This window comes from Mobula hypostoma, chromosome X2 (assembly GCF_963921235.1).
Source record: "Mobula hypostoma chromosome X2, sMobHyp1.1, whole genome shotgun sequence".
NCBI lineage: Eukaryota > Metazoa > Chordata > Chondrichthyes > Myliobatiformes > Myliobatidae > Mobula > Mobula hypostoma.
The window spans coordinates 22,322,550-22,350,304 of record NC_086129.1 but is presented as its reverse complement, the minus strand read 5'-3'; the positions used below and the strand labels follow the sequence as shown (position 1 = coordinate 22,350,304).

Sequence of the window (27,755 nt, the reverse complement as noted above, 5' to 3'; positions counted from 1 at the left end):
CTCACGTGAAGTATTGTGAGCAATTTAGGGCCCCTTACCTAAGAAAGGATATGCTGGCATTGGAGAGGGTCCAGAGGAGGTTCATGAGAATGATTCCGGGAATGAAAGAGCTAACATATGAGGAGTGTTTGATGATTTTGGGTCTGTACTCGCTGGAGTTTAGAAGAATGAGGGAAGATCTCATTGAAACCTATTGAATCTTGCAAGGCCTGGATAGGGTGGATGTGAAGAGGATGTTTCATCTAGTGTGGGAGTCTAGGACAGCATCAGAATAGAGGGATGTCCATTTAGAACAGAGATGAGGAGGAATTTATTTAGCCAGAGGGTGGTGAACCTGTGGAATTCATTGCCACAGATGGCTGTGGAGGCCAGGTCATTGGGTATATTTGAAACTGAGATTGACAGGTTCTTGATTAATCAGGGTGTCAAATGTTACGGGGAGAAGGCAGGAGAATGGGGTTGAGAGGGTTAATATGTCAGTCATGCTGGAATGGTGGAGCAGACTTGATGGACTGAATGGAAATCCAAGTAACACACACAAAATGCTGGAGGAACTCAGCAGGCCAGGCAGCATCTATGGAAAAGAGTATATTTGACATTTCGGGCCGAGATCCTTCATCGGGACCTTCAAGTCTCCTGCTGAAGTGTCTTGGCCCGAAACGTCAACTGTGTTCTTTCCATAGATGCTGCCTGGCCTGCTGAGTTCCTCCAGCATTTTGTGTGTGTTGAGGAGGAATTTCTTTAGCCGGAGGGTTGTGAATCTGTGGAATTCGTTGCCACAGATGGCTGTGGATGCCAGGTCATTGGGTATATTTAGGGCCGAGGTTGACAGATTATTGATTAGTCAGGGCATGGAAGGGTATAGGGAGAAGGCAGGAGAGTGGGATTGAGAGGGAACTGGATCAGCAATGATGAAATGGCAGAGCAGACTCAATGGGCCAAATGGCCTAATTCTGTTCCTATGTCTTATGGTCTGATAACGACAGTGACGACAGAGGAAGGCTGCGGAAGTGAACGGTCCTCAGTCATCTTGCACACCATGCCACTGAACTCTGACCCCGATCTGTCAAGGACTGTGTGGTGGCTGCCCATGCATCAGCCTCCCCATGTTAGACACAGTCAATCACATGCGTTCTCCATTAAGGGAATAAACCCTACATCCTGCATTAAGTCCTGTGGCAATCATCAAGTGGGCAGGATTCTGAAGGTTGGAAGCCCCTCAGAACATGAGAATCCTGGATTGTCTTCCACAGCCACCTGAAGGCCCACCAATTGACAACCCTTAGGAGAACATCTTACTCAACTCGAGTGATGGCACTACTTTGTGAGGATTACAGTGTGTGGATCAGATTGTGTGGTCTCCGTTTGGATGAGGCTTCCTATGGTAGGAATTTTTTTCTCTGCACGTAAAAGTGTGTCTGGGAATTTGTAGGTTCTTATGTGTTTAGGTGATTCTCGGATATATTAAAGGTAATTTGCATGAACAGGTGTGTCTGGGATACTTTCTGTGAGATCTCTGTAATGTCACATGTGCACAGACACGAAATTCACATGCAGTTATTTATACTTTCTAAATAACTGTTTAGATATTTTCTTTCCAAGAAGCACATGATCTTCGGCTGTGCGATTAATTTGTTTGAATATCATGTGGTTTAATGAATGTTTCCCATAGATTACAGACCTTCAATGCTGTTCCGCTATCACTGGTTTATTTTCAATGTCAGCACCAGCTGTGGAACTGTCAGGCAGATCGATGAGGTCCTAACTAGTAAACCAAACTAAATAACAAGCCAGATTAACTGATTAACCAGTGTACAAGCTGTTTTGATTCCCAACAAGAGGTTAGATGCTGAAAATCTGAAATAAAAGCAAAAAAATACTGAGCATATTCTGCAAGTCAGACAGCATCTGTGGACTGAAAAACGGATAATGTTTCTGATTGAAAATCTTACATCACAACTTTTCTAATTGAAGGGCAATTACCTGATACATTAATTGTGTTTCACCCTCTACAGATGCTGTCTGACCCGCTGACGATTCCTTGTCATTCTTGATGAGGTGACAAGGGATCCCAGTCGAACTCCTGTAAGCATCAAATGTCCTTAAAAATTTGCACAGTTGTTATCTACCAAAAAAAGTTTCATCCTATAGATTGAGTATGAAAGTAACTACATTGTCAATCAAGTTAAATATTTGTGTAACTAATCATTTTATTTCCTAGACTCAATGACCATTTTATTAGGTACACTCTGTACATAATAAACTGGCCACTAAGTGTATGTTCATGGTCTTCTGCTGCTGTAGCCCATCCACTTCAGGGTTCAATGTATTGTGCATTCAGAGATGCTCTTCTCCACACCACCGTTGTAAAATGTGGTTATTTGAGTTAGTCCTGACGAAGGGTCTCGGCCTGAAACGTCGACTGCGCCTCTTCCTATAGATGCTGCCTGGCCTGCTGCGTTCACCAGCAACTTTGATGTGTGTTGCTGTTATTTGAGTTACTGTCACCTTCCTGTCAGCTTGAACCAGTCTGGCCATTCTCTTCTGACCTTTTTCATTAACAAGGCATTTTCACCCAATCTCAGCCTCGTCATCAAGCCACAGATAACTGCACTGCCATTGTGGTCTGGCACACAGATGATAACCTTGCGAGGGCCAGACACCAGTTTTCTCATACCTTCTCATACAATAACTCAAGACTTTAATTCCATGCAAGGACATCAAGCCACCATCTCTCAGCCTATTACAGATCTCATCATATCAGGAAATCTCCCCTCCACAGCTTCCAACCTCATAGTGCTCCAACCCTGCACTTCCTGCTCCTATCTCTTACTGAAGATCCGTGATCAGGACTGTCCTGCTAGACCTATTGGTTCTGCCTGCTCTTGCTGCACTGAATTCATTTCTTTGTGCCTGGATTCTATCCTGCCTCCCATTGTCCCATCCCTTCCCTCTTACATCTGGGACACTTTGCACGCCCTCCACCATTTCAATAACTCCGAATACCTTGGTCTCAACCAGCGGACTTGTAGTTCCTTTACAGCTTCAACCTCATCAGAAAAGTCTTCGGGCCCTCTATTTCTTTTTTAACAAAGACCCAGTGAATTCCCCTACACAGACACTCTGATCCACTTGATAGAAATTTTCCTGTGCTCCTTTGATTCCTCCCACTTTTTACAGATCAAAGCATCAGTAGCCTCCTCCGGCTCCAGGCACGTTTCCTCTTTTATCCCTAATTGGTCCTGCCTTCACCCTAGTTATGACCAAGGCTTTCATTGTGTCATATAGCAAAGGTAAAATAAGCACAAATTTCTGCAGGCAGCCAATATTGAGGAGGATGTTCCAGAATCCCTCATGATTAATGTGAACCAAGCACTTAAGAATGCTATGGACTCAATCCGAGATGTCTCTGACCCTAGCACCTGGCATGCAACGTACCACCTGGGAATCTTGTTCTTTTCCATAGAACCTCCTGTCTGTTCCCATCTGTTCGCATAACCATTGAATCCACTATCACCTCTGCTCACCTCTTCTCCTCGCTTCCCTTCTGGGTTACAGAGCCAGAGACATGACTGCTATCACTTTCCTCTGTTAGCTCATCCCTCTGTCTCCTGTCTGTCAACCTCTCATCCGGTCTGCACAGGCAGGTACCTCCCTGTCTCCACCCAGCTAACAGGAGTCACCTGCCATTCGTTTCCAACTCATCACCTGCAGCCTATTTAAACCCAGCGCTCATCCACAATCCTTGTTCGCTCATTGAATCACACAACTTTGTTGCCTTGTCATATTATGTATCCGTTCTCTCTTATTTTGTGGCCCCTCGTGGCTTATGCTTTGCCAGTTATTATTAAAATTATCGCACACCGCTAAGTTGTTTCTGCTGCTCTGGTGTGGGTCAAATCTGCTGTACATTTCCTGACAGGATGGGTGAACCAACAATTGACACAGCACAGTACACTCATCTAAAGAACGATGTCTGTCTACACAAGTACATGGTCCCGAAGCAGGAAGCCACTGACTATCTGCTCGCCACTCTCAACCAGCTCTCTGTCTCAATACAGCAGCCCCACACCAGTCAACCTCCCCTCTTGAAGCTCTGAATTCTAGTGCCAGGACATCTCAACGGATCCCCAACCCAATGCCACAGCTTCCTGTCCCAGTGCACCTTGCACTTTGAGCTCCGGCCATCTCTGTATTCTACTGACCAAGTCAAGATTGCCTTCGTCACCTCTCTCCTGACTGGGTGAGCTCCGGCCTGGGCTGCCACGAACTGGGACAATAAAACCACCATTTGCTGCAAATGTGAAGAATTCACCCTGAGACGCACCGGGTTTTCAAGCATCCAGGAAGCGGAACGCAGCAGTGGGTCGGATGCACCACCTGTGTCAAGGCTCACGCTCGGTGCTGGATCACACCATGGAATTCAGGGGTGTAGGAGTCAGCCCTGCGTGGTTTTCTTCAGCCTCTGAGATGGCATCGGACACCAGCCACTATGCGGCCTGGCAAAACCAGGTCTTATTGCAGTGATAAGTGTCAGGACAACTGCACACTTGGCTCTGCTGCACATTTACTAATCAGTGAGTAGGCCTATGCCCTCACTCACTCACTCTTACTCGTTCTCTCACTCACACTTGCATTCATTTTGTCACACTCAAACTCTCCCTCACACACAATCATACTCACACGCTCTCAGCCACATTAACCCCTTGACCCCTTCTCAATTTCAATCCTCCATCCCACTATCCCCGAAACCTCCTTTCCAACCCTTCTATCTCTTCTCCCTGAGATCCGCCACCACGCCACCCCCTAACTCTGGTACTGATTCCAACCCCATGTCGCACTCCTGGATGTACACCTGTCCAGGTGCCCAGTCCTTTACAGAACACCAGGTAAACACAGGAGCTATCAGGCATGCAGAGGTAGCACAACATCCCTGAAGCTGAAGAACAAGTAGAAGGTCATAACAACAGTGACTTGGGGCTGCTGCAGCTGCTACTGCATCCAATTTATATTGTAGACCCAAGCCAGCACTGCAAGGCCTTCAGGCTAAAGCCCTCCTGTCAGCACAGGTGTAAATGCAGGACTCTTTCTCATTCTTGGTTAATCCTTTATTGTTACTATAAATATTAATGTTTGTTTCAGTCACTTTCTACCCCTCAGGAGCTTTAACCAACTTTTATAAAATTACAGAAATGCAAATGTAGACACTGCCAACTATACTTATTACTTTCCCAGAACATAACACTGGGGTTAGTGTGAAATCCCAGGATATATACAAGGCTGGCTTTTCGAGGCTAAATGTGATTGGCTAGGGCTGTGTATTTATACATCATGCCGAAGCACTGGAGCCCATTCTCGGGATATCCCAGGCTCGTCAGAATGATGCGTCTTGTGGTCCTATCTCTGCTCCTGGTTTCAGCTACTGCAAGGAACATCAATGGTAGTAAGTGCCTGCTCTTTTGCTCAAATTTATGATAGTTGGCATTGATCCTTGCTCCTTTTGACTTTGTGTGGGAGATGAGTTCTCTCCTTTCGGGCTTCACTGATACCTACTGTCAGGAGGAGAGGTAGCTGGCAGAGCAAGGAGATGGTTAAAAGCAGACACAATCACACTGTGCGTGATACACTCCGTAATATTTAAACGAGACTTTGAGAATGAGCACCAGAAAGGAAAGGGAAAAGAACAGTTGGGACGTGAACAGGATGGAGGTCTGGGGAGAACGATTTCAGAATCAGAGTCAGGTTTATTATCACTGATATACATGGGTCGGCTGGTGGCGCAGTGAGATCAGCGCCGGGCTCGAGAACGGAGGTTCCCGAGTTCGATCCAGTGACAGACCGCTCCCGAGCGCGCTCTCCATCCGTGCTAGGTTGATGTCGAGCTCGCAACTCGACCTCGTAAAAAAAAAGCTGCCACCCCCAGTTTAAATTCCCACGCGGAATATTGCGGAGGGTCAAATACTCAAATACCCAAACACGCTCAGTGTCCACTTTATTAGGTACACTTGTACTCTGCTCATTAATGCAAATATCTAATCAGCCAATCATCTGGCAGCAAATCAATGTATCAAAGCATGCAGATATGATCAAGAAGTTCGGTTGTTGTTCAAACCACACATCAGAATGGAGAAGAATTGTGACCTAAGTGACTGTGACTGTGGAATGATTGTTGGTGCCAGATGGGGTGGTTTGAATATCTCAGAAACTGCTGATCTCCTGGGATTTTCATGCACAACAGTTTCTCGAGTTTACAGAGGATGGTGCAAGAAACAAAAAACATCCAGTGAATGGTAGTTCTGTGGGTGAAAATGCTTTGTTAATGAGAGAGGTCAAAGGAAAATGGCCAGACTGGTTAAGCTGACAGGAAGGTGACAGGAACTCAAAGAGCCACATGTTAAACAGTAGTGCACAGAAAACCACCTCTGAACACATAACATATCAAACCTTGAAGCAGGTGGGCTACAGGGGCGAAAGACCACAGACATACACCCAGTGGCCACTGTATTAGTTACAGCAGGCACCTAGTAAAGTGGCCATTGAGTGCACATCATGAAATTTGTTGTTTTGTGGCAGCAGGACAGTGCAAGACATAAAAAATATTATAAATTATAATAATTTTTTTAAAAACAAATAATGTAAAATAGGAATAGTGAGGAATCTGGAATTAACTTCCAGAGGAGGTAGCAGAGGCAGACATAGTTACAAAATTTAAAAAGCATTTGGAGCTTTCATGAGAGACCAGAGAGATGGTCTTACAGTTAACCAGGAGAACCAGAGGGATGGCCTTGGATGAGAATTATAGGAATGGATTATAAATGCGTTAACTATTCAATATAGCACACGATAAAATACACCAGACAATGACTTTGCCTAACATCTATACTTCTTTATTAGTCATAGAGTCATGGAGTCACAGTGCAGAGAAAGGCCCTTCAGCTTATGTGTGCCAATACAGAACAAGATATATATTCAAACTAATCCCACCTAAACTCTACCTCAACCACTTCCTGTGGCAGCTGCTGTGTAAAAACATTGCCCCTCAGGTTGTTAATGAACTTTTCAACTCTAACCTTAAAACTATGTCCTCTGGTTTTTCATCCTCCAACCCTGCAAAAGAGACTGCTTACCCTATCTATATCCCTTATGATTTTACATGATCACCCTCAGTCTCCTCTGCTCCAAGGAGGAAAGGCCCAGCCTGTCTAAACTCAGTCCTTCAAGTCCTGGCAAACATCCTTGTCAATATTATTGAGATACAGCATGGAATAGGCCCCTCCAGCCCTTCAAGCCAAGCCACCCAGCATTCCCCAGTTTAATCCTAGCCTGATCACGGGACAGTTTACAATGACCAGTTAACCTAGCAACAGGTACGTCTTGGACTGTGGGAAACCGGAGCACCCAGGGAAATCCCACGTGGTCACGGGGAGAACATACAAAGTCCTTACAGGAATTGAACCCAGGTCGCTGGTACTGTAAAGTAGGGTGCAAACCACTACGCTACCGTGCTGCCTCTGCTTTCCACTCCTTCCAGTTTATTGACATTCTTCCTATAATAGGGAGACCAAAACTGAACATACTACTCAAAGCATGGCCTCACTTGTGTCTTCCACATTCACAACATAACCTCCCAACTCCTATGTTCGCTATTAGTTCAAACAACTCAAACGATCCACTGAATAGTTTCAAATGATTGTTTTTTTTTGTTTCACAACTCTTATAGTTACATTCACGACTTCTACCAGTATTCAAATATTACCCACTGTTGATGAACCTGGCCAGGATTCAGCTCTCTGAGTCCTTGACTCTGTTTTTCCCTTCAGTGGTTGTGGGCACGTGACCAAGTGTTTAAGGCGTTTGACTAGCGATCCGAAGGTCATGAGTTCGAGCCCCAGCCAAGGGAATGTGTTGTGTCCTTGAGCAAGGCACTTAATCACACAGTGCTCTGCGATGACACTGGTGCCAAGCTGTATGGGTCCTAATGCCCCTCCCTTGGACAACATCAGTGTCATGGAGAGGGGAGACTTGCAGCATGGGCAACTGCCAGTCTTCCATACAACCTTGCCCAGGCCTGCGCCCTGGAGAGTGAAGACTTTCCAGGCGCAGATCCATGGACTCGCAAGACTAACGGTTGGTCTCTTGGAGTCACTGTTGGCAGTCAGCTCATAAAGCAACTTTCTATACATACCTGCCAAATATTGTTTAGCTCCTTATTGCCTTTAAACATCCTTGATTCCAATCGTTATCCATATGAGTATGTGTTTCCTTAACTTCTTCACAGTCCTGCTAGTGCCATCCTACAATTATTTTAACTATTTTGTCAATTACCTGAGTGTTTATTTGAGACCTGTAATCAAACTGCCCTTTTCCACAAGATGTCAGGCTCCAAATACTCCCACCTACTTGTCCAGTGTTCCAGATAGCTCACTGTGGATTGCCCACAGGGCTGTAAAGCTGTCTCATCTGTGTTCTCAAATGAGACTGGCCAGGAGTCGATTACATGACTTTCCTTCACTACTCCACGTGGTTTTCAGCATTTCTTCCTTAGTAACAGAGTGTCCTCCCCATGCATGATGGGATACTTAGCATTGCTCTGGCAGCAATAAAGGTAGTTAAGGGAAAGGGTGGAGTGAAAGAACTGGAGGAATTGAGTTTGAGAGTTTGGGATTTGCATGGTTGGGTTTCATGTTAGTTTGGAGACCAGAAAAGTAGCCTTTGAGGAAAATTAGGAAACCATCCATGAGGTCTACAATGGTAGCTCACAGAAGTTCAAAAGGTACAGCAAGGAAGAAGGCTATGTAGCTCATCAAATCCATGCCGGTTTTATGCATGAGGAATCCAACTGACCCCCCTCTCTATATCATTCTATTTTCCCCCTTTCATGTTCTAATTCAGTTCCCTCTTCCCTCTAATTCAGTTCCTGATATTGCATTCTGGTCCCAACCATATGAAGTATAGAGAAGTTTTTCTTGTCATAAATGTTGGCTCTTTTGGTTGTAGCTTGCATTCTACACCATCTGGTCTTAACCATTCGATTAGTCTACTGTCTAAAACTTCCATGACTTCTTCTGTCTGAAGGCGAACAAAAGCTTCTCATCCCTGGAATTATTCTAGTAAACCACTTCTATTCCTTCTCCAAGGCCTTTACACCTTTCCTCAAAAGTGTGGCGAATACTCAATTTGTAACTGCACCAATGTTTTAGAAAGTATCTCTTGATTTCCTTCTTCCATGGCTCTATTTATAAAACTATTTCTCTTTCCAATAAACAAATCCCCTCCACCCACCCTTCCTCTATTCCCCACTCTGGACCTTTACCTCTTCTCATCTGCTTATTACTTCCTCCTGGGTTGCATTTTCCTTCCCTTTCTCCTATGGTCCACTCTCCTCCCTTACTAGATTTCATCTTCTCCAGCCCTTTACCTTTCCCACACATCTGGCTTCACCTATCGTCTTCCATCTCGCCTCCGTCCCGTCCTCCCACACCTTTTTATTCTGGCATCTTCCCCCTTCCTCCTCGGTCCTGAAGAAGGGTCTTGGCCTGAAACGTCGACTATCTATTCATTTCCATAGATGTTGCCTGAGCTGCTGAGCTCCTCCAGCATTTTGTGTGTGTGCGTTGCTTTGAATTTCCAGCATCTTCAAATTTTGTCACATTTATGATTCACATTTGTTTAACCTCTTGGTCAACATGACTGATGCAGGCATACCTCCAGGTTTGCAGGGCCCTCTGGTCTAAAATGCCACTATTGTCCTTCTTACTAAAATTTAATTGGCTACACATCCACCCATTCCACCAGTACACCCATTCCACCTTGGCCCAGAAGAACATTGTTTCATTTGGTGGTATACATGTATGTGGTGGAATAATAATGAACTTGAACTTGACCTTCCAAAGTCTATACTACCCTCCCTCTGTAGCACTATGTCTTATTGGGGAAAGGTGGGTGATGATGAGGATTATGTGAATGCATGAAAGCTAAAAGTCAATGGATAATATTGATTAGAGTGAGGAAACGAGCTATGAGTTTTGGCATACTTAATAGAAATGAATAGATAGTTTTTTACTGAAAGGTCAAAGGCCAGAGGGATGGACATTGGTGAGAGTTGTAGGAGTGTCTGAACGGGTGATGTTGATAAAAGGAGATAACTGATGCATGTGGACATTGCTACAGTTTTAGCAATCAAAATGCACTGTTAAAATGTAAATGTTCTTTGAAAGTATTGAAGATGACCAGTGTGTAGAATTACAATTGACTGCCTGAAGCATAAATATCATATTTATCCTGCTTTGAATGTTGTAACTGTGGCTTAACAGCAGCCCTTGACTGTTCAAGTCCCACAGTGTAAACTGAATAATCTAGACTGACACTCCACTGCAATGATGCAGGAGCCATGGTATCAGCTTTAGAGTGAAACCAAGTGCCTGTCTGCCCACTCAGGTAGATGTAAATAATCCCAGGGCACTAAATGGAGACAGAGGAGGAAACTCTCCACAGTGAATTTGGTGAATATTTATCTAACAATCAGCATCACTAAAAATAGAATTCGATCAAGATTTTTGAAGAGGTAGCCTAAAAGATGGACAGGAGCAAGGTGGTAGCTCTACATATCTTCAGCAAGGCTCTTGACAAGGTCCCACGTGGTAGGCTGGTCTAGAAGATGAAGTTACATGAATGAACTATCTAAATGGGTACAAAGTTGGGGGTCTAAAGATGTGGATTTTGAGGAGAATTAGGAGTTTAGCAAGTTGATCTTTGAAGAGACTTATATTGCTAGAGGAATGCACTTTGAGAGGGAGAAGCTAAAACCAGATGTATCAGCATTTCAGTAGAGTGAAGGGAACTACAGAGGCATGAGAGAGAAGCTGGCCAAAGTTGATTGGAAGGGGTACTATCAGGGATGACAACAGAACAGCAATGGGAGGAGTTTCTGGGATCAATTCTGAAAGCACTAGATAAAAATATCCCAAAGAATAAGTATTCTAGACAAGGCAACCGTAGCTGACAAGGGAAGTCAAAGACAGTGTAAAAGCACAAGAGGGGGCATATAATATCACAAAAATTAGTGGGAAGCTAGGGAAAGCTTTTAAAAAACAACAGAAAACCACTTAAAAAGCAATAAGAAGAGAAAAGATGAAATATGAAGTTAAGCTAGCCAATAATATGGGATACCAAAAGGTTTTTCAGATATATAAGGAGTAAAAGAGAGGTGACGGTGGATATTGGACCACTGGAAAAGCACTCTGAAGAGACAGTAATGGGGGACAAGGAAATGACATACGAACTCAATAATTATTTGCATCAGTCTTCACAGTGGAAGACACAAGCAGTATGCCGGAAGTTCAAGAGTGTCATCAAGCAGAAATGAGTGCAGTTGCTATTACTAAGAACGTGCTTTGGAAGCTGGAAGATCTGAAAATAGATAAATTACCTGGACCAGATGGACTACACCCCAGGGTTCTGAAAGAGGTAGCTGAAGAGACTGGGGAGGCATTAGTAATGATCTTTCAGGAATCACTAGATTCTGGAATGGTACCAGAGGACCAGAAAATTGCAAATATTAATCAACTCTTTAAGAAGGGAGGGAGGCAAATGACAGGAAATTTTTGGGTAATTAGCCTGACTTGATTTGGAAGACTTTGGAGTTCATTATTAAGGATGAGGTTTTGGGGTACTTGGAGGCAGATGATAAGACAGGCCAAAGGTTTCTTTAAGGGGAAATCTTGCCTGACAAGTCTGTTGAAATTCTTTGAGGATATAACAGGCAGGATAGACAAAGGAGAATCGGTAGATGTTGTGCACTTGGATTTTCAGAAGGCCTTTGACAAGGTGCCACATATGAGGCTGCTAAACAAGATAAGAGTCAATGGTATTACAGGGGAGATACTAACATGGATAGCTCATTGGCTGACTGGCAGGAGACAAAGAACGGAAAGAAAGGGGGCATTTTCTGGTTGGCTGCCAGTGACTAATGGTGTTCCACAGGGGTCAATATTGGGACCGCTTCTTTTCACGTTATACGTCAATGATTTGGATGATGTAATTGATGGCTTTGTGGCCAAGTTTGTGGATGATACAAAGATAGGTGGAGTGCAAGTAGTGTTGAGGAAGCAAGCAGGTTGCATAAGGACTTAGACAGATTAAGAGAATGGACAAAGCACTGGCAGATGGAATACAGTGTAGGGAAAGTGTATGGTCATGCACATTGGTAGAAGTAACAAATACTTAGACTATTTTCTAAATGGATCAAATTCAGAAATCAGAGGTGTAAAGGGACTTCAGAGGTACAAAGGGACTTGGAAGTCCAAGTGCAGGATTCCCTAAAGTTTAACTTACAGGTTGAGTTGGTAGTGAGGAAGGCAAATGCAATGTTAGCATTCATTTTGAGACTACCAGAATAAAGGAGCAAAGGATGTGATACTGAGGCTCTATGTGGCATTGGTCAGACCGCACTTGGAGTATTGTGAGCTGTTTTGAACTCCTTCTCCAAGAAAAGCTGTGCTGGCATTGGAGAGAGTCCAGAGGAGGTTCACAAGAATGATTCCAAGTATGATAGGGTTACTGTATGAGGAACATTTAGGACCATAAGTTATAGGAGCAGCAGTAGGCCATTTGACCCATCGAGTCTGCTCTGCCATTCAATCATGGGCTGATCCAATTCTTCCAGTCATCCCCGCTCCCCTGCCTTCACCCCATACCCTCTGATGCCCTGGCTAATCAACAACCTATCTATCTCTGCCTTAAATACACCGAATGACTTGGCCTCCATAGCCACTCATGGCAACAAATTCCACAGATTTACCACCCTCTGACCAAAGTAATTTCTCCGCATCTCTGTTCTAAATGAACATCCTTCAAACCTGAAGTTGTGCCCTCTTGTCCTGGACTCCCCTACCATGGGAAATAACTTTGCCATATCTAATCTGTTCAGGCCTTTTAACATTCGGAATGTTTCTATGAGATCCCCTCTCATTCTCCTGAACTCCAGGGAATACAGCCCAAGAGCTGCCAGACATTCCTCATACAGTAACCCTTTCATTCCTGGAATCATTCTCGTGAACTTTCTCTGAACACTCTCCAATGTCAGTATATCCTTTCTAAAATAAGGAGCACAAAACTACACACAATACTCCAAGTGTGGTCTCACAAGTGCTTTATAGAGCCTCAACATCACATCCCTGCTGTTATATTCTATACCTCTAGAAATGAATGCCAACATTGCATTCGCCTTCTTCACCACAAGCTCAACCTGGAGGTTAACCTTTAGGGTATCCTGCACAAGGACTCCCAAGTCCCTCTGCATCTCTGAATTTTGAATTCAATCGCCATCTAAATAATAGTCTGCCTATTTATTTCTTCCACCAAAATGCACGACCATACACTTTCCAACATTGTATTTCATTTGCCACTACTTTGCTCATTCCCCTAAACTATCTAAGTCTCTCTGCAGGCTCTCTGTTTCCTCAACACTATCCGCTCCTTCACCTATCTTTGTATCGTTGGCAAATTTAGCCACCAGTCCATTAATACCATAGTCCAAATCATTGACAGACATCGTAAAAAGCAGCGGTCCCAACACCGACCCCTGTGGAACTCCACTGGTAACTGGCATCCAGCCAGAATAGGATCCCTTTATTCCCACTCTCTGTTTTCTTCCAATCAGCCAATGCCCCACCCATGCTAGTAACTTCCCTGTAATTCCATGGGATCTTATCTTGCTAAGCAGCCTCATGTGCGGCATCTTGTCAAAGGCCTTCTGAAAATCCAAGTACACCATATCTACTGCATATCAATTCCAACAACTTCCCAACCACTGATGTCAGGCTAACAGGTCTATAGTTTCCTTTCTGCTGCCTCCCAACCTTCTTAAATAGCGGAGTAACATTTGCAATTTTCTAGTCATCCGGTACAATGCCAGAATCTATCAATTCTTGAAAGATCATTGTTAATGCCTCCACAATCTCTCCAGCTACTTCCTTCAGAACCCGAGGGTGCATTCCATCAGGTCCAGGAGATTTATCCACCCTCAGACCATGAAACTTCCTGAACACCTTCTCAGTCATAATTTTCATTGCACAAACTTCACTTCCCTGAAACTCTTGAATGTCCAGAATACTGCAGGTGTCTTCCACTGTGAAGACTGATGCAAAATATCCATTCAGTTCCTCTGCCATCTCTGCATCTCTCATTACAATATCTCCAGCATCAGTTTGTATTGGTCCTATATCTATCCTAGACTCTCTTTTACCCTTTATAAACTTAAAAAAGCTTTGAGTATCTTCTTTGATATTAGTCGCCAGCTTCCTTTTATAATCCATCTTTTCCTTCCTAATGACCTTCTTAGTTTCCTTCTGCAAGTTTTTAAAAGCTTCCCAATCCTCTATCTTCCCACTAGCTTTAGCTTCCTTGTATGCCCTCTCTTTTGCTTTTACTTTGGCTCTGACTTCACTTGTCAGCCACAGTAATGTCCTTCTTCCAGTCAAAAATTTTTTCTTATTTGGAATATATCTGTCTTGCACTTCCCTCATTTTTCACAGAAACTCCAGCCATTGCTGCTCTGCTGTCCTTCCTGCTAGTGTCTCTTTCCAGTCAGCCGTGGCCAGTTCCCCTCTCATGCCATTGTAATTTCCTTTATTCCACTGAAATATTGACACATTGGAATTTAGTTTCTCCTTCTCAAATTTCAAAGTGAATTCGATCATATTGTGATCACTGTTCCCTAAGGGTTCCTTAACCTTACACTCTCTTATCACCTCCGGATCATTGCACAACACACAATCCAGCACGGCCGATCCCCTAGTAGACTCAGCAACAAGCTGTTCTAAAAAGCCATCCCTTAGACATTCTACAAATTCTCTCTCTTCAGGTCCAGTACTGGCCTGGTTTTCCCAATCCACTTTCATGTTGAAATCCCCAACAATTATCATGACATTGCCCTTCTGACACACCTTTTCTGTCTCCTGCTGTAATTTGTAATCCACATCCCGGCTGCTGTTTGGAGGCCTGTATACAACTGCCATTGGGGTCCTTTTACCCTTGTCATTTCTTAACTCAACCCATAGAGACTCTACACCTTCTGATCCTATGTCATCCCTTTCTAATGATTTAATATTATTTCTTATACACAGGGCCACACCACCCCCTCTATCTATGAACCTATCTTTCCAATACACCACATATCCTTGGGCATTCAATTCCCAATGGCAGCCATCCTTTAGCCAAGTTTCAGTGACGGCCACAACATCATACTTGCCAATCTGTAGCTGAATTTCAAGATCGTCCATTTTATTTCTTATGTTGTGTCCATTTTCAGTCCAGTATTTGTTGCCTTCTGTTTTAACTGCACCACACCTTTATTGCCCTGTAACCCATCCCACTGGCTGTGATTATGCCTCATCTCCTGCTTGTCCTTTCTATCATCTCTGTTGCATGCTATCTTTGATTTATTTCTGTTATCCCCTTCCTCAGCCCTATCACTCCAGTATCCATCCCCCTACCAAATTAGTTTAAACCTTCCCTAAAGCTCTATAAAAACCTGCCTGCTAGGATATTGGACCCCTTTGGGTTCAGGTGTAACCCATCCTTTTTGTACAGGTCGGATCTCCCCCAGAAGAGGCCCCAGTGATCCAGGAATCTGAAGCCCTGCCCCCTACACCAGTCTCTCAGCCACGCATTAATATGCCTGATCATGCTATACTTGCGCTCATTAGCATGTGGCACAAGCAGGAATCCCAAGATTACTACCCTGGAGGTCCTGCTTTTCAGCTTCCTACCCAACTCCCTGAATTCTCTCTTCAGGACCTCCTCCCTTTTTCTACCTGTGTCATTGGTACCAATGTGTACCAAGATTTCTGACTGTTCACCCTCTCCCTTCAGAATACTCTACACCCGATCCAAGACATCCCGTACCCTGGCACCTGGGAGACAACATACCATGCAGGTATCTCTATCAGGCTGACAGAATCTCCTGTCTGTTCCTCTCACAATGGAATCCCCTATGACTACTGTATTCCTCATCTTCTTCTCTCCCTTCTGCACCACGGAACCAGGCTCAATGCCAAAGAGCCAATCGCCACGGTTGTCCTCTGTCAGGTCACCCCCCTCAACAGCATCCAAAATGAGATAACAATTACTGAGGGGTATGGCCACAGGGATGCCCTCTACTATTTGAGCCCTTCCCTTCCCTTCCCTGACAGTCACCCACTTGTCTAACTCCTGCAGTCTCGGGGTGACTAACTCCCTGTAGCTCCTCTCTATCTCCTGTTCACTTTCGCTAATAAGCTGTAGACCACCAAGCCGCAGCTCCAGATCCCTAACACGGTCTCTCAGGAGCTGCATCTCGGTGCACCTGGCGCAGATGTGCCATCTGGGAGACTGGAAGATTCCCAGGATTCCCACATCTGACACCCAGAGCAAAGTACTAACCCTAAAGACATGCCCTTCATTCCACTAAAACAAAATGGAAAGAAAAAAAATAATGTGATGGCTCTAGGCCTGTACTCACTGGAGTTTATAAGAATGGGGGGGGGGGGGAATCTCAATGAAACCTATCAAATATTGAAATACCTAGATAGAATGGATGTGGAGAGGATGTTTCCTATCATAAGGGAGTCTGGGACAAGAGGGCATGGCCTCAGAATAGAGGGGCATCCCTTTAAACAGAAATAAGGAGGAATTTCTTTAGAGGATGGTGAATTTATGGAATTCACGGCCACAGACAGCTGTGGAGGCCAAATCATGGGGTGTATTTAAAGCAGGGTTGACAGGTTCTTAATTAGTAAGACATCAAAGGTTACGGGGAGAAGGCAGGAGAGAGGGCTGGTTGTCCTAATTCTGCTCTTATGTCTTATGGTCTTATCGGAGTCCAGTACTGGCAGCCCTTTGTGTTCTTGCTTATCTCCCTCCAACGGCTGTCTCCAGCTTTTACCCTCCATTCCTTGCACCTTGCTCCATCTGCTTTTTGCCTCTGTCTCTCTCGTTGTCTATCTTCATCTGTGGCCCAGCTCCCCCTGTCTTCTGACTTCATCTCTAGATCTCCATAGATGCTGCAGAACACATAGGGCAGGGTAAAGTAAACAAGTACATCCTTCAGAATGTCCAGAGAGTATAGATGGTGATGGTTGGGAATTAGAAATAAAATTATGAAAGCAAAAATATTGTGAAAATGTTGACAAGCATAATTGAGGCAAACTGCAAGGTTTTCCATAAATAATGCTGATCTCAGATACCATAAATGGAGTAGTTTATTAATTTATCAATATGTGAATTGCTGCACTAGATATTTTTGTCCATGAGATGGCAAAAGCTCAGTATTTAGTCTCTGTCCTGTGACCATTTAATTGTGCTGTTCACTGGACAGTTTCAGCAGGGAGTTAAGTTGGGAGTCAAATGGAGATGCACTCATGTGTATGGATGTGGTGGGACTCAAAAGTCTACATCAAGTCCCTTATATCCTGAGTAATCCTGGTATCATTTTCTAAGCATGGTTGAATTTCCAATCTCAGGAGTCCAATCGCAGAAGAATGCAGATAAGACTTTGGCCAATGGACAGACACACGTGAGGTTCTAGTTCCCTCAGGAGCTGTGGAGCAGAAGGAAAAGGGGTGTTTAGTCCTTCCATTAATCTCTTCCCTTGATTGCAGGAAGTAAAGATTCATGTGCCAGCCGTTGTGGGGAAGGGTTGAACCACAAGTATGACTGCCAATGCAATCCCGCCTGTGTGAGACACCGAGATTGCTGTCAAGACTACAACACATGCAACTGTAAGTAACAAGCATGATTCCTCCCAGCCAGTCCAGCAGCTGAGTGTTTATGAAGTCAGGCCACCTGCAGGACCTCACCTCCTGTCTGAGCTTTGGCTCCTGAAGCCTCCCTTGAACACAAGCCATCTCTACCTCCATAATGACCCTGTGCTGCCTCTAATGTTCCGTCCTCCATAACTAATCCCAAGGTCTGGTCTCCAGATCTTAATTTGCACCAAGTTCTGTTTGGGATGGTGCACATCTGTCAGCCCTGTATCCACAGCGCTGTCCCCACCCCAGGTCATTCCTGACCTCTCATATTGCCTATGTGGAGTTTCCTTGGGTTTCCATTGGGTGGTCTGGTTACACCCCCGCCTTCCAAATATTTGCAGTTTGTTGAGTTAATTTACCACTCTAAATTGTCACTAGGATGTCAGTGTAGGCTAGAATCTAGTAATAGCTGATGGGAATGATGGGAAAATGTTGACATGTTGAATGTGTTAGAACACAGGGACCCTGGTAACATAGATCCACAAATCCTTGAAAGTTGTGTCACAGGTAGATAGGGTCACAAGGAGACATTTTGGCACATTGACTTTCATTAATCAGAGTAACGGGTAGAGGAGTTGGCATGTTATGGCGATGTTGCACAAGGTGTTGGTGAGGCTGAATTTGGAGTACTATTTCCATTTCTAGTCACCTACCAGCAGGACAGATATCCATAAACTTGAAAGAGTACAGAGAAAATTTACAAGGATATTGCTGGGACTTGATGATCTGATTTATAGGGAAAAGTTGAATGGGTTCCCTGGAGTGCAGAAGAATTAGGGGAGATCTAATACAGGTATATAAAATCATGAGGGGTATAGGAAGGGTAAATATATTCAGGATTTTCCCCTCAAGGTGGGTGAACTAGAATAATATGCTTAGAGTGAAAGGTGAAATGTTCTAACCCTAAGGCGAATCTGAGGGGGAACTTCTTCACTCAGAAAATGGTGGAGCGTGGAATGAGCTGCCAGCAGAAATGGAGGATGTGGGTTCAATTGTAAAATTTAAGAGAAGTTTGGATAGGAACATGGGTGAGAGGGGAATGGAGGGTTGTAATCCAGATATGAGTAGATAGGATTAAGCAGAGAAACAGGTTGGCTTGGAGTAGGTGGGCCCAAGGGCCTGTTTGTGTGCTTTAGAACTGTATGACTCTATGTCTCTAATAAAATGGAAGTTGCATAGGTTTAGTGTAAACTGATATTTGATGGTCAGCATGGACATAATGGGCCAAATAGCCAGTTTATCTCCCTTATACTCTTGGACATATAGTCCAAACCAGTCCAAGAAAGTTCCTGCTTTGAAGAAGCTGGCTGTGTTAGGTCACAGATACGATATATGAGATGAACAGTCACTTTTTGTTTTCTCAGGGAAGTGGTGCATAAAAATAGAGGTCTTAGGTTTGAGTTGAGAGGGGAATGATTTAAAGAGCACCTGAGAGGCAAGTTGTTTACACGGATGGTGGTTCATATGTGGAACCAGCTGCAGAGGAAGCTGTAGAGGTGGGTACAATTACAATGGTTAGAAGACATTACGATAGGTGCGTGGGTAGAAACGTTTAGAGGGTATTAGCAAATTGAACTATTTCAGGAAGACAACTTGATTGGCATGGATGAATTGGGCTAAAGGGCTTATTTCTGTGCTGTATAACTCTGAGATAGTGAATACAATGGCCATTTCTTACAAATTTCACCAGAACCCAAATTCCAAACAGATCCCAGAAAATGGAAGATAGTACATGTAATGCTACTATTGAAGAGGAAAGGGAGTGAGAAAAAAGGTCTCTGACATTAGCTTGGCATTAATCAGACGCAAACTGCTGGGATCCATAACAAAGGAAGTGGGACCGGACAGAGTAAATGTGAACTTAGGAAAGGACAAGCAACACACATCAAAGTTGCTGGTGAACGCAGCAGGCCAGGCAGCATCTCTAGGAAGAGGTACAGTCGACGTTTCAGGCCGAGACCTGACGAAGGGTCTCGGCCTGAAATGTCGACTGTACCTCTTCCTAGAGATGCTGCCTGGCCTGCTGCGTTCACCAGCAACTTTGATGTGTGTTGCTTGAATTTCCAGCATCTGCAGAATTCCTGTTGTTTAGGAAAGGACAATTATTTTTTCACAAATGCGCTGGAATTTCTTGAAACTAACAGAATAGGTAGGGTTGTACCAAGATGCTGGTCAAGTTTCAAGCAAAGAGAGCATTAAACTTGGTGTTCACAATCATTGCAGCAAGGATGTCCTGCAAGGGAAGATGCAACGAGGCTTATCACCACACCAATCCCTGCCACTGCAATTCCAAGTGTGACCACTACAACAACTGCTGTCAGGATTACCATTCTCAGTGCCAAGGTAAGTGCAAGATGCAGGCTGGAGTTGCAGCCTTTTGTCCCCCCTTTCTCTATCTCTCTCCATTCCTTTCTCCCTCTATCTGCATGTCTCTACCCATCTTTTTCAATGACTGGATTAAAGACTCTCTCTCACTTTCTCTCCCCTCTCTCTCTCCATCATCACTTTCTTTCAGTCTTCTGTCTCTTATTCTCACTCTCTTGTAGTCTCACCTTGTGACAGTGAGGATAGGAATAGAATGAGGTGGCAGATAAATGTGTGGCTGAAGAATTGGAGTAGGGGGCAGGGATTCTGATTTCTGGATCATTGGGACCTGTTCTGGGGCAGGTACAATCTGTACAAAAGGGATGGGTTGCACTTGAATCTGAGGGGGGCCAATATTCTTGGGAGTGTTGGGAGTGGTTTAAACTAATATGGCAGGGGGATGGGAACCAGTATGATGGAGCTGAGGATGAGCCGGCGGGTTTATAAGTAGATGATGGATTTAACAAGAACGTAAGGAAGGACACCGCTGTAGCATCATGGTTCGCATGACCGTATTACAGCTCAGGGCATCAGAGTTCAGAGTTCAATTCCGACATCACCTGTAAAGACTCTGTATGTCCTCACCGTGGGTTGTGTGGGTTTCTTCGGGTGCTTCAATTTCCTCCCATAGTGTAAAGACGTACTGGTTGGTAGGATAATTGGTAATTGTAAATTAAGCTGGTGTTAAATCAGAGGCTGTTGACGGCATGGCTCAGAAGGCCAGAAGGGCCTATTCCAAGCTGTATTTCTGAATAAAAATTACATGAATTTCTGAATTCTGTGAGGACGAATTCCTGCAAACCCGAATAATTGTAACCTGGAGGTCACGCACATGTACCATGTTGTTATTTAAGGAGGGATAACGACCAAAGAATAACAGATGGGGTAGCTGAACATCTATTGTCAGTACATTACAGGAATCTATAATTAAAGACAGAGCAAGATTTGATTCTTTTGAAGGAAGTGGCTAAGAAGTGGATCTCCGTGGACATGCATCTGGACATCCCGATAGTCTTTACATCAATGAAATTAGAACAGAAGGGGATAAAATTCGGCTACAGGTATATAAAAAGTATGGTGTGAAGTGTGCTGGCATTGGAGAGGGTCCAGAGGAGGTTCACAAGGATGATTCCAGGAATGAAAGGGTTATACAAGGAATGTTTGATGGCTCTGGGTCTGTACTCGCTGGAATTTAGGATGAAACCTTTCGAATGTTGAAAGGCCTAGACAGAGTTGATGTAGAAAGGATGTTTCCCATGGTGGGAGAGTCTGGGACAAAAGGGTCCAGTCTCAGGATAGAGGAGCGCCCTTTCAAAACAGAGATGCAGAGAAATTTCTTCAGCCAAAGGGTGGTGAATTTGTGAAATTCATGCAGCTGTGGAGGCCAGGTCATTGGGTGTATTTAAGACAGAGATTAATAGGTTCTTGATTGGGCACGGCATCAAAGGTTACGGGGAGAAGGCCGGGATCTGGGGTTGAGGAGGAGGAAAAAAAGGATCAGCCATGATTGAATGGCAGAACAGATTGGATGAGCCAGATGGCCTAATTCTGCTCCTATGTCTTATGGTCTAGGTATTAGACACCAGCATCAGACTAGGAATTTAATGTGAATTTACCTAGACTTTAAGCCTTGCAGTGCAAGAGGAAATTACACAAACTATTGCTGTGGTCCTTCTAATTTAAAAGGTCAATTAATGATTTGGTCAGTTTTCAAGATGTTAACTCAAATGAAGTGCAAAGTTTCACACGTACTTTTTCTGAGCTGAGTAGAAATCGCAAAGTAGTAATTTATTCCTTCAGCCAGGAGAGGGCAGTACTGTACTGTTCCCTCAAGGAGAAGGCTGCAAATCACAATCGACTATCATAACATTGTATCACAATGATATCATAACATTTTATAGAACATAGAAATCTACGGCAAATTACAGACCCTTTGGCCCACAGTGTTGTGCCAACCATGTAACCTACTCTACAAACTACCTAGAATTTTGTATCCACTTCCACCACCGCCGCCAGCAGTGCATTCCATGCACCCACCACTCTCTGTGTGAAAAACTTACCCCTGACATCCCCTCGGTACCCATTTCCAAGCACCTTAAAACTATGCCCCCTCATGTTAACTATTTCAGCCCTGGAAAAAAGCTTCTGGCTATCAATGCCTCTCATCATTTTATACACCTCTATGAGGTCACCTCTCATCCTCCGTCGCTCCCAGGAGAAAAGGCCAAGTTCACTAAACCTATTCTCATAAGGTACGCCCTCCAATCCAAGCAACATCCTTGTAAATCTCCTCTGCACCTTCTCTGTATTATCCACATCCTTTCTGTAGTGAGGTGGCAAGAACTGAACACAGTACTTCTAGTGGGGTCTGACCAAGGTCTTATATAGTTGCAACATTACCTCATGGCTCTTGAACTCAATCCCACGGTTGATGAAGGCAAACACACCATACGCCTTCTTAGCAACCTGCGCTGCAGCTTTGAGTGTCCTATGGACATGGATCCCAAGATCCCTCTGATCCTCCACACTGCCAAGAGTCTTATCATTAATATTATATTCTGTCTTCAAATTTGACCTATCAAAATTAACCATGTCACACTTATCTGGGTTGTATTCTATCTGCCACTTCTCAGCCCAGTTCTGCATCTTATCAATGTCCCGCTGTAACCTCTGACAACCCTCCAGACTATACACAAGATCCCCAACCTTCATGTCATCAGCAAACTTACTAACCCACCCTTCTTCTTCTTCATCTAACCAGTTTTTACCAATGAAGGGTTGTTCCCTTTCTTGTTTTTACAATGATGGCAAGTTGGCATATTCCTGCCTATATGTGAGTTGTATCTCTCACATACACATACACGTGCACTTGCACAGACACACACACACTTACACAGACACAGATATACTCCCTCTTGCTACCACTGGGAGAGGTTCACAGTCTTACAGTTTGTGATGGTGAATTTCACTGTCTTGCAGTTAGCAATCCTGGGGGTGATTTCACCAATCAGGAAATTCTGCAAATTTCTGAAGAGATCTACTCACTGGACATCAACAAGGCCACCGAGAATGACATTCACCTGAACCTTCAGAGTCATATTTCGAACTCCCAGACTGGAAATGAAATCGATCGTGCTCATCACAGGTAGGGCTTGCAAATCCCTGGGTCATTGAAACTCTGCTATCTGTGACCATATTGGATGTCTTCCGAACTGACTTCTACAGTTGGATGTCATTGCCACTTGCTTATTTTCTTCGATATGGAAACTGAGAAGTAAACACAACCCTCAGTGCAGTCAGTTGGTCTACAAAGATGGTACAAACAATGAGATAAAACCAGGTAGACGCAGTAAACCCTCCAACCTTAAAGTTGCACTTCCCCCAATGGCTGATGGACTTACACTACAGGAATGAGGTTTGATTTCTTCTTGAGTCTCTTCACCTCCCAAAGCTCAATAAAATGTTATCCTTCTCACCTCCATCACCTGCCTCACCCCTTTTCTCCCCACAGTGAATTGCTATGAGTCTGTATGATGCACCACTAAACAGAATTACCAACACAAGTCTGGGGATCATAATAAATGGCATTGTAACCTGACTCTGTGTTACACAGGCACAACACCATCAATGATGCTACAATCTGACCTAATACAGCACAGGCCAGGAGTGTATAGAGCCTGTTTAATAGCTAGAGGCACTAGAGACTGCAGATGCTAGAAGATGGAACGATACACAAAACATTGGAGGAAGTTAGTGGGTCAGACGGCATCTATGGAGATGGACAGTCAATTACTGGGGTTGAGAGCCTTCAACTGGAATGAGGATGCAACACACAAGATGATGAAGAGTCTTGAGTTGAAACGTCAACTGCCCAGCTCCCTCCTTAGATGCTGCCTGGCCCATCGAGTTCCTCCAGCATTTTGTTTGTGAACTGTTCTGTGACTCCATTGCAACATTCCCAGCCAATCTGCCTCCCTATTAACCAGAAGCAGAAATAAGGAATTCTGTCGTTCACCAGATCGAACAGCAGAAATAAACAGTGTGGCCCATGAACTGTCCCGGGCAGTCAATGCAGCAACATCAGAATGATCTACACAGCAGTAAGTCACAAGTTACAGATGCTTTAAGCCCTCAACTCTTCATGTCTCACAGCTCTTTGGTATTTTTGTTGTAGGCTCTATGCATATGTGAATGAAGATGTCCTGTTCTCGAAGCCAACATTTGCTAAGTTCATTGCACTCTTAGACAACTACCACCGAATGACAGGCACCCCTGAGAAGTTCACTACAGAGCAGCTGGGAGAAGAAGAGGCATTTCTTAATGAGATTATGAAGACCCCCATCATGAACAAGCTGTACAGTGTCCTCCACTCAAAGAGTAGGTGCCCTACATCTCAATCCTTTGCCTGTGGGTGTGTGACTGTGGTTTGTGCGTCGGATGTGATTCTGCCCTGAGGAATGTATCATAAGAAATGGATGTATTGCACCAAATGATTTAGCGTAAGGCAGTATTTCCAGCAGAAATACTCATCCAGAGTATATATAAGTATTCCATCCAATGCTGGTGTCCAGCACAGGAGCCAGGAATACACTAGAGGTCAGATACACAGGCCTCTGTCCTCTCCACTCAAATCACTGACCTTCATTCTAAAGGAAAATTTAGTTATTTTTTGTTTATTTTTCTTTATTTCAATTTTACTTTCTGTTAATTAATAGTATTTTCATGTGTTTTAAATGTATCATTTCTGAAATGTTTTTTTAATATAATTTTGATGTTATTATTTAGTTTTATTCAAAGGTTTCTAAATGCCTCTGATAATCATAGATACTTAGAATCAGCAGTCATAACTTACTTGCACAGTCCATGGGCAAGGTTTCATTTCTACTGTCTACCATCTGGCTGCTATGCCTTAGAGAAAGGCCACTACAGTGACATTGGAAGGACCATAGCGGCCACCCAGTTGCAGAGATCTAATTTGATTGTGGGTTAGTGTAGATACAACTAGGAGCGAGGCCAGAATCTGTGTGATCCAGCTCCAGAGATTTGCTATCTTCAAAGGTGTGTGATGCACAGAGTTCACAGAATCCGTTGCAGAGCATATGATGTGCACAGGTTGTTGGGTCAGTACATTACGTGTAGACTCCAATGTGTAAAGGGTCAATATACAAAATATATACAGGGATCATATGACATTGAGGATATGTAGGTAGAAGCTGTACAATAATCATCAGGGTACAAGATAGATACAGAGGACATGAAAAATATTAAAAATACAAAAGGTAGGTGTGCAAAGTAGCAAATATACAGTATATGAAGGGAGTGTGAGATATTGCGACTCCATACAGAGCCACCATTAAGGTAACGAGGTACCTCATATATCACATATGAGGCAAATGGGATACACAGAGAGAACTCGATGTGTACAAAGAGCAGGTTCGAAGATGGCTCAGCCCCACTTTCTCAGCAGTGATTAGTCATGGGTAATGAATGGTGTGTAAATACTATTTTCCCTTTCCCACATAAACGTACACATGAGCTCCATCTATACACGCAAGCTGTTTCACACACACACACACACACACACAAACACACACACACACACAAACACACACACACACACACACACGTTCCCATGCCCGTATCCTGAAGGTTAGGTTTTCATGTGATGTTTCTCTCCCTGTTCACAGACTTGTACAACTCCGTTACGGACTTTAAAGAAGACCTGAAGAATATGTGGTTTGGTCTTTACTCCAGATCCAACAACATCTTAGATTCCAGTGGTTTTGAGCATGTTTTTGCAGGTGCGTAATGGCCTTAGAATCCCTTGGAGATGTTATTTCCGATCTGCACTGAATGTGCTCTCCAGATGAGGAAGTCAAGGATCCAGTTGCAGAGGGAGGTACAGAGGCCCAGGTTTTGTAGTTTGTTGATTAGTAATGAGGGTTTGGATTGTGTTGAATGCAGAGCTGTAATCAATAAACAGCAGCCAACAAACAACAACAGTTGTCCAGGTGGATGGAGACTGTGTGCAGAACCAGAGAATATGCATCCGCTGTAGAGTTGTTGCAGCAGTGGGCAAATTGCAGTTGGTCCAGTTCCTTGCTTAGGCAGGAGCTGATTCTTGGCACACCAACCTCTCAAAACACTTCATCACAGTAAATACGAGTGCAACTAGGTGATAGTCTTTGAGGCAACTCACCCTACTTTCCTTGGGCACTGGTATGATTGATGCCCTTTTTAAGAAGGTGGGAACCTTCAAATGCAACAGTATAGAGGAAAGGGGCAGGGATGAGACAAGAATCGGTAAGTGATAAATGGACTGAGAAGGGGAGAGGAACGAGGGGTAGGAGCCAGGTTGAGAAGAGGAGAGTGGAGGTGGAAGGTGATAGACAGGTGGATAATCGGTGAAAGTTGTCAAAAAGGACAAATGAAGCCAAGTTGGGGGAGGGATGATTGAAGGTGGAGATGGGCTGGAGGGCAAAAAGCAAGGACAAAAATCACAGCAGTGCTGGACTCTGATAAGTAAGGAAAGTGCTAATGGAAACTAAATTGGTGATGGTGACAGCTGGGGCAGAAGCAGGTCAGGAGTATCAGTGAGTACAATGTGTGGGTCATAGGCTGATGGAACCAGAGAGAGATAAGGGAAAGGGGAAGAAAATTGGTGAAGGGGACAGGAGGAGGCAATGGGTGAACCAGGGGTGGATTGGATGGAGGGGGTGGGAAGAAAAACACAGAAGGTAAGGGTTACCTCCACTTAGAAAATTCAATGTTCATCCCAATGGGTTGTAGTGTACCTCGGTGGAATATGAGGTGTTGTTCCTCTGGTTATCCACCCGAGGATGGACAGGTCAAATGGGAACAGGAAGGGGAGTTGAAATGGCATGTAACTGGGAGCTTGGAACGACCATTGCAGACAGAGTGCAAATGCTCTAAATCAGTCACCTAGTCTGTGCTTAGTCTCGCCGATGGAGAAGAGGCCACATTGAGGAACACCAAACGCAGTAGGCAAGTTTGGACGGAGTGCACGTGAATCTTTGCCTCATTTGGAAGGGCTGTTTATGTCCCTGGATGGTGGTGAGGGAGGTGGAGTACGAACCAGTGCAACTGCGAGCAAAGTGCCAGGGTCAGGGACGGATGAGCCCAACAATGCGTTGCAGGGGGAAGGACTCCCTGCAGAATGCAAAAAAAAAAGGGTGGCGGAGGATGTGCTGGTGGTGGGAATATTGTGACTGCCCAATGATGAAAGATGTGCTGGATGCAGAAGCCAGTAGAGTGAACATTGAGTACTAAGGGAACTCTATCTCTCTTCTGTTTGTGGGAGATGGGGTGAGAGCAAAAGTCTTGAGAAAATGTGAGAGAGAACTTCATCAACCTCAGTAGAAAGGAAACAATTTTGCTGCATTCCGAATGTCCTGTATGGAGTGGTTGTGGAAAGGATGTTTCCATTGGTAGGGGAACCTATGATCCGAGGACACAGCCTCAGAATAAAGGGATATCCCTTTAAAACTGAGATGAGGAAGAACTTCTTCAGCTAGAAGGTGTTGAATCTGTGGAATCTGTTACAATAGAGGGCTGTAGAGAACAAGTAATCGGGTAGAGTTT

General features: G+C 44.2%; 1 protein-coding gene across 1 annotated transcript in view; it reads left to right on the top strand.

Moving 5' to 3' along the window:
* Positions 1–10,576: 10,576 nt before the first annotated feature.
* The window catches only part of endou (endonuclease, polyU-specific), a 34,532-nt gene continuing 17,353 nt past the window's right edge, over positions 10,577–27,755 (top strand). The window contains exons 1-7 of the mRNA XM_063038444.1: positions 10,577–10,640; positions 17,640–17,759; positions 20,013–20,132; positions 20,680–20,688; positions 23,133–23,298; positions 24,328–24,530; positions 25,841–25,954. Of these exons, the coding sequence (XP_062894514.1) occupies positions 10,577–10,640; positions 17,640–17,759; positions 20,013–20,132; positions 20,680–20,688; positions 23,133–23,298; positions 24,328–24,530; positions 25,841–25,954 (796 nt within the window). The remainder of the gene's footprint in view (positions 10,641–17,639; positions 17,760–20,012; positions 20,133–20,679; positions 20,689–23,132; positions 23,299–24,327; positions 24,531–25,840; positions 25,955–27,755) is intronic.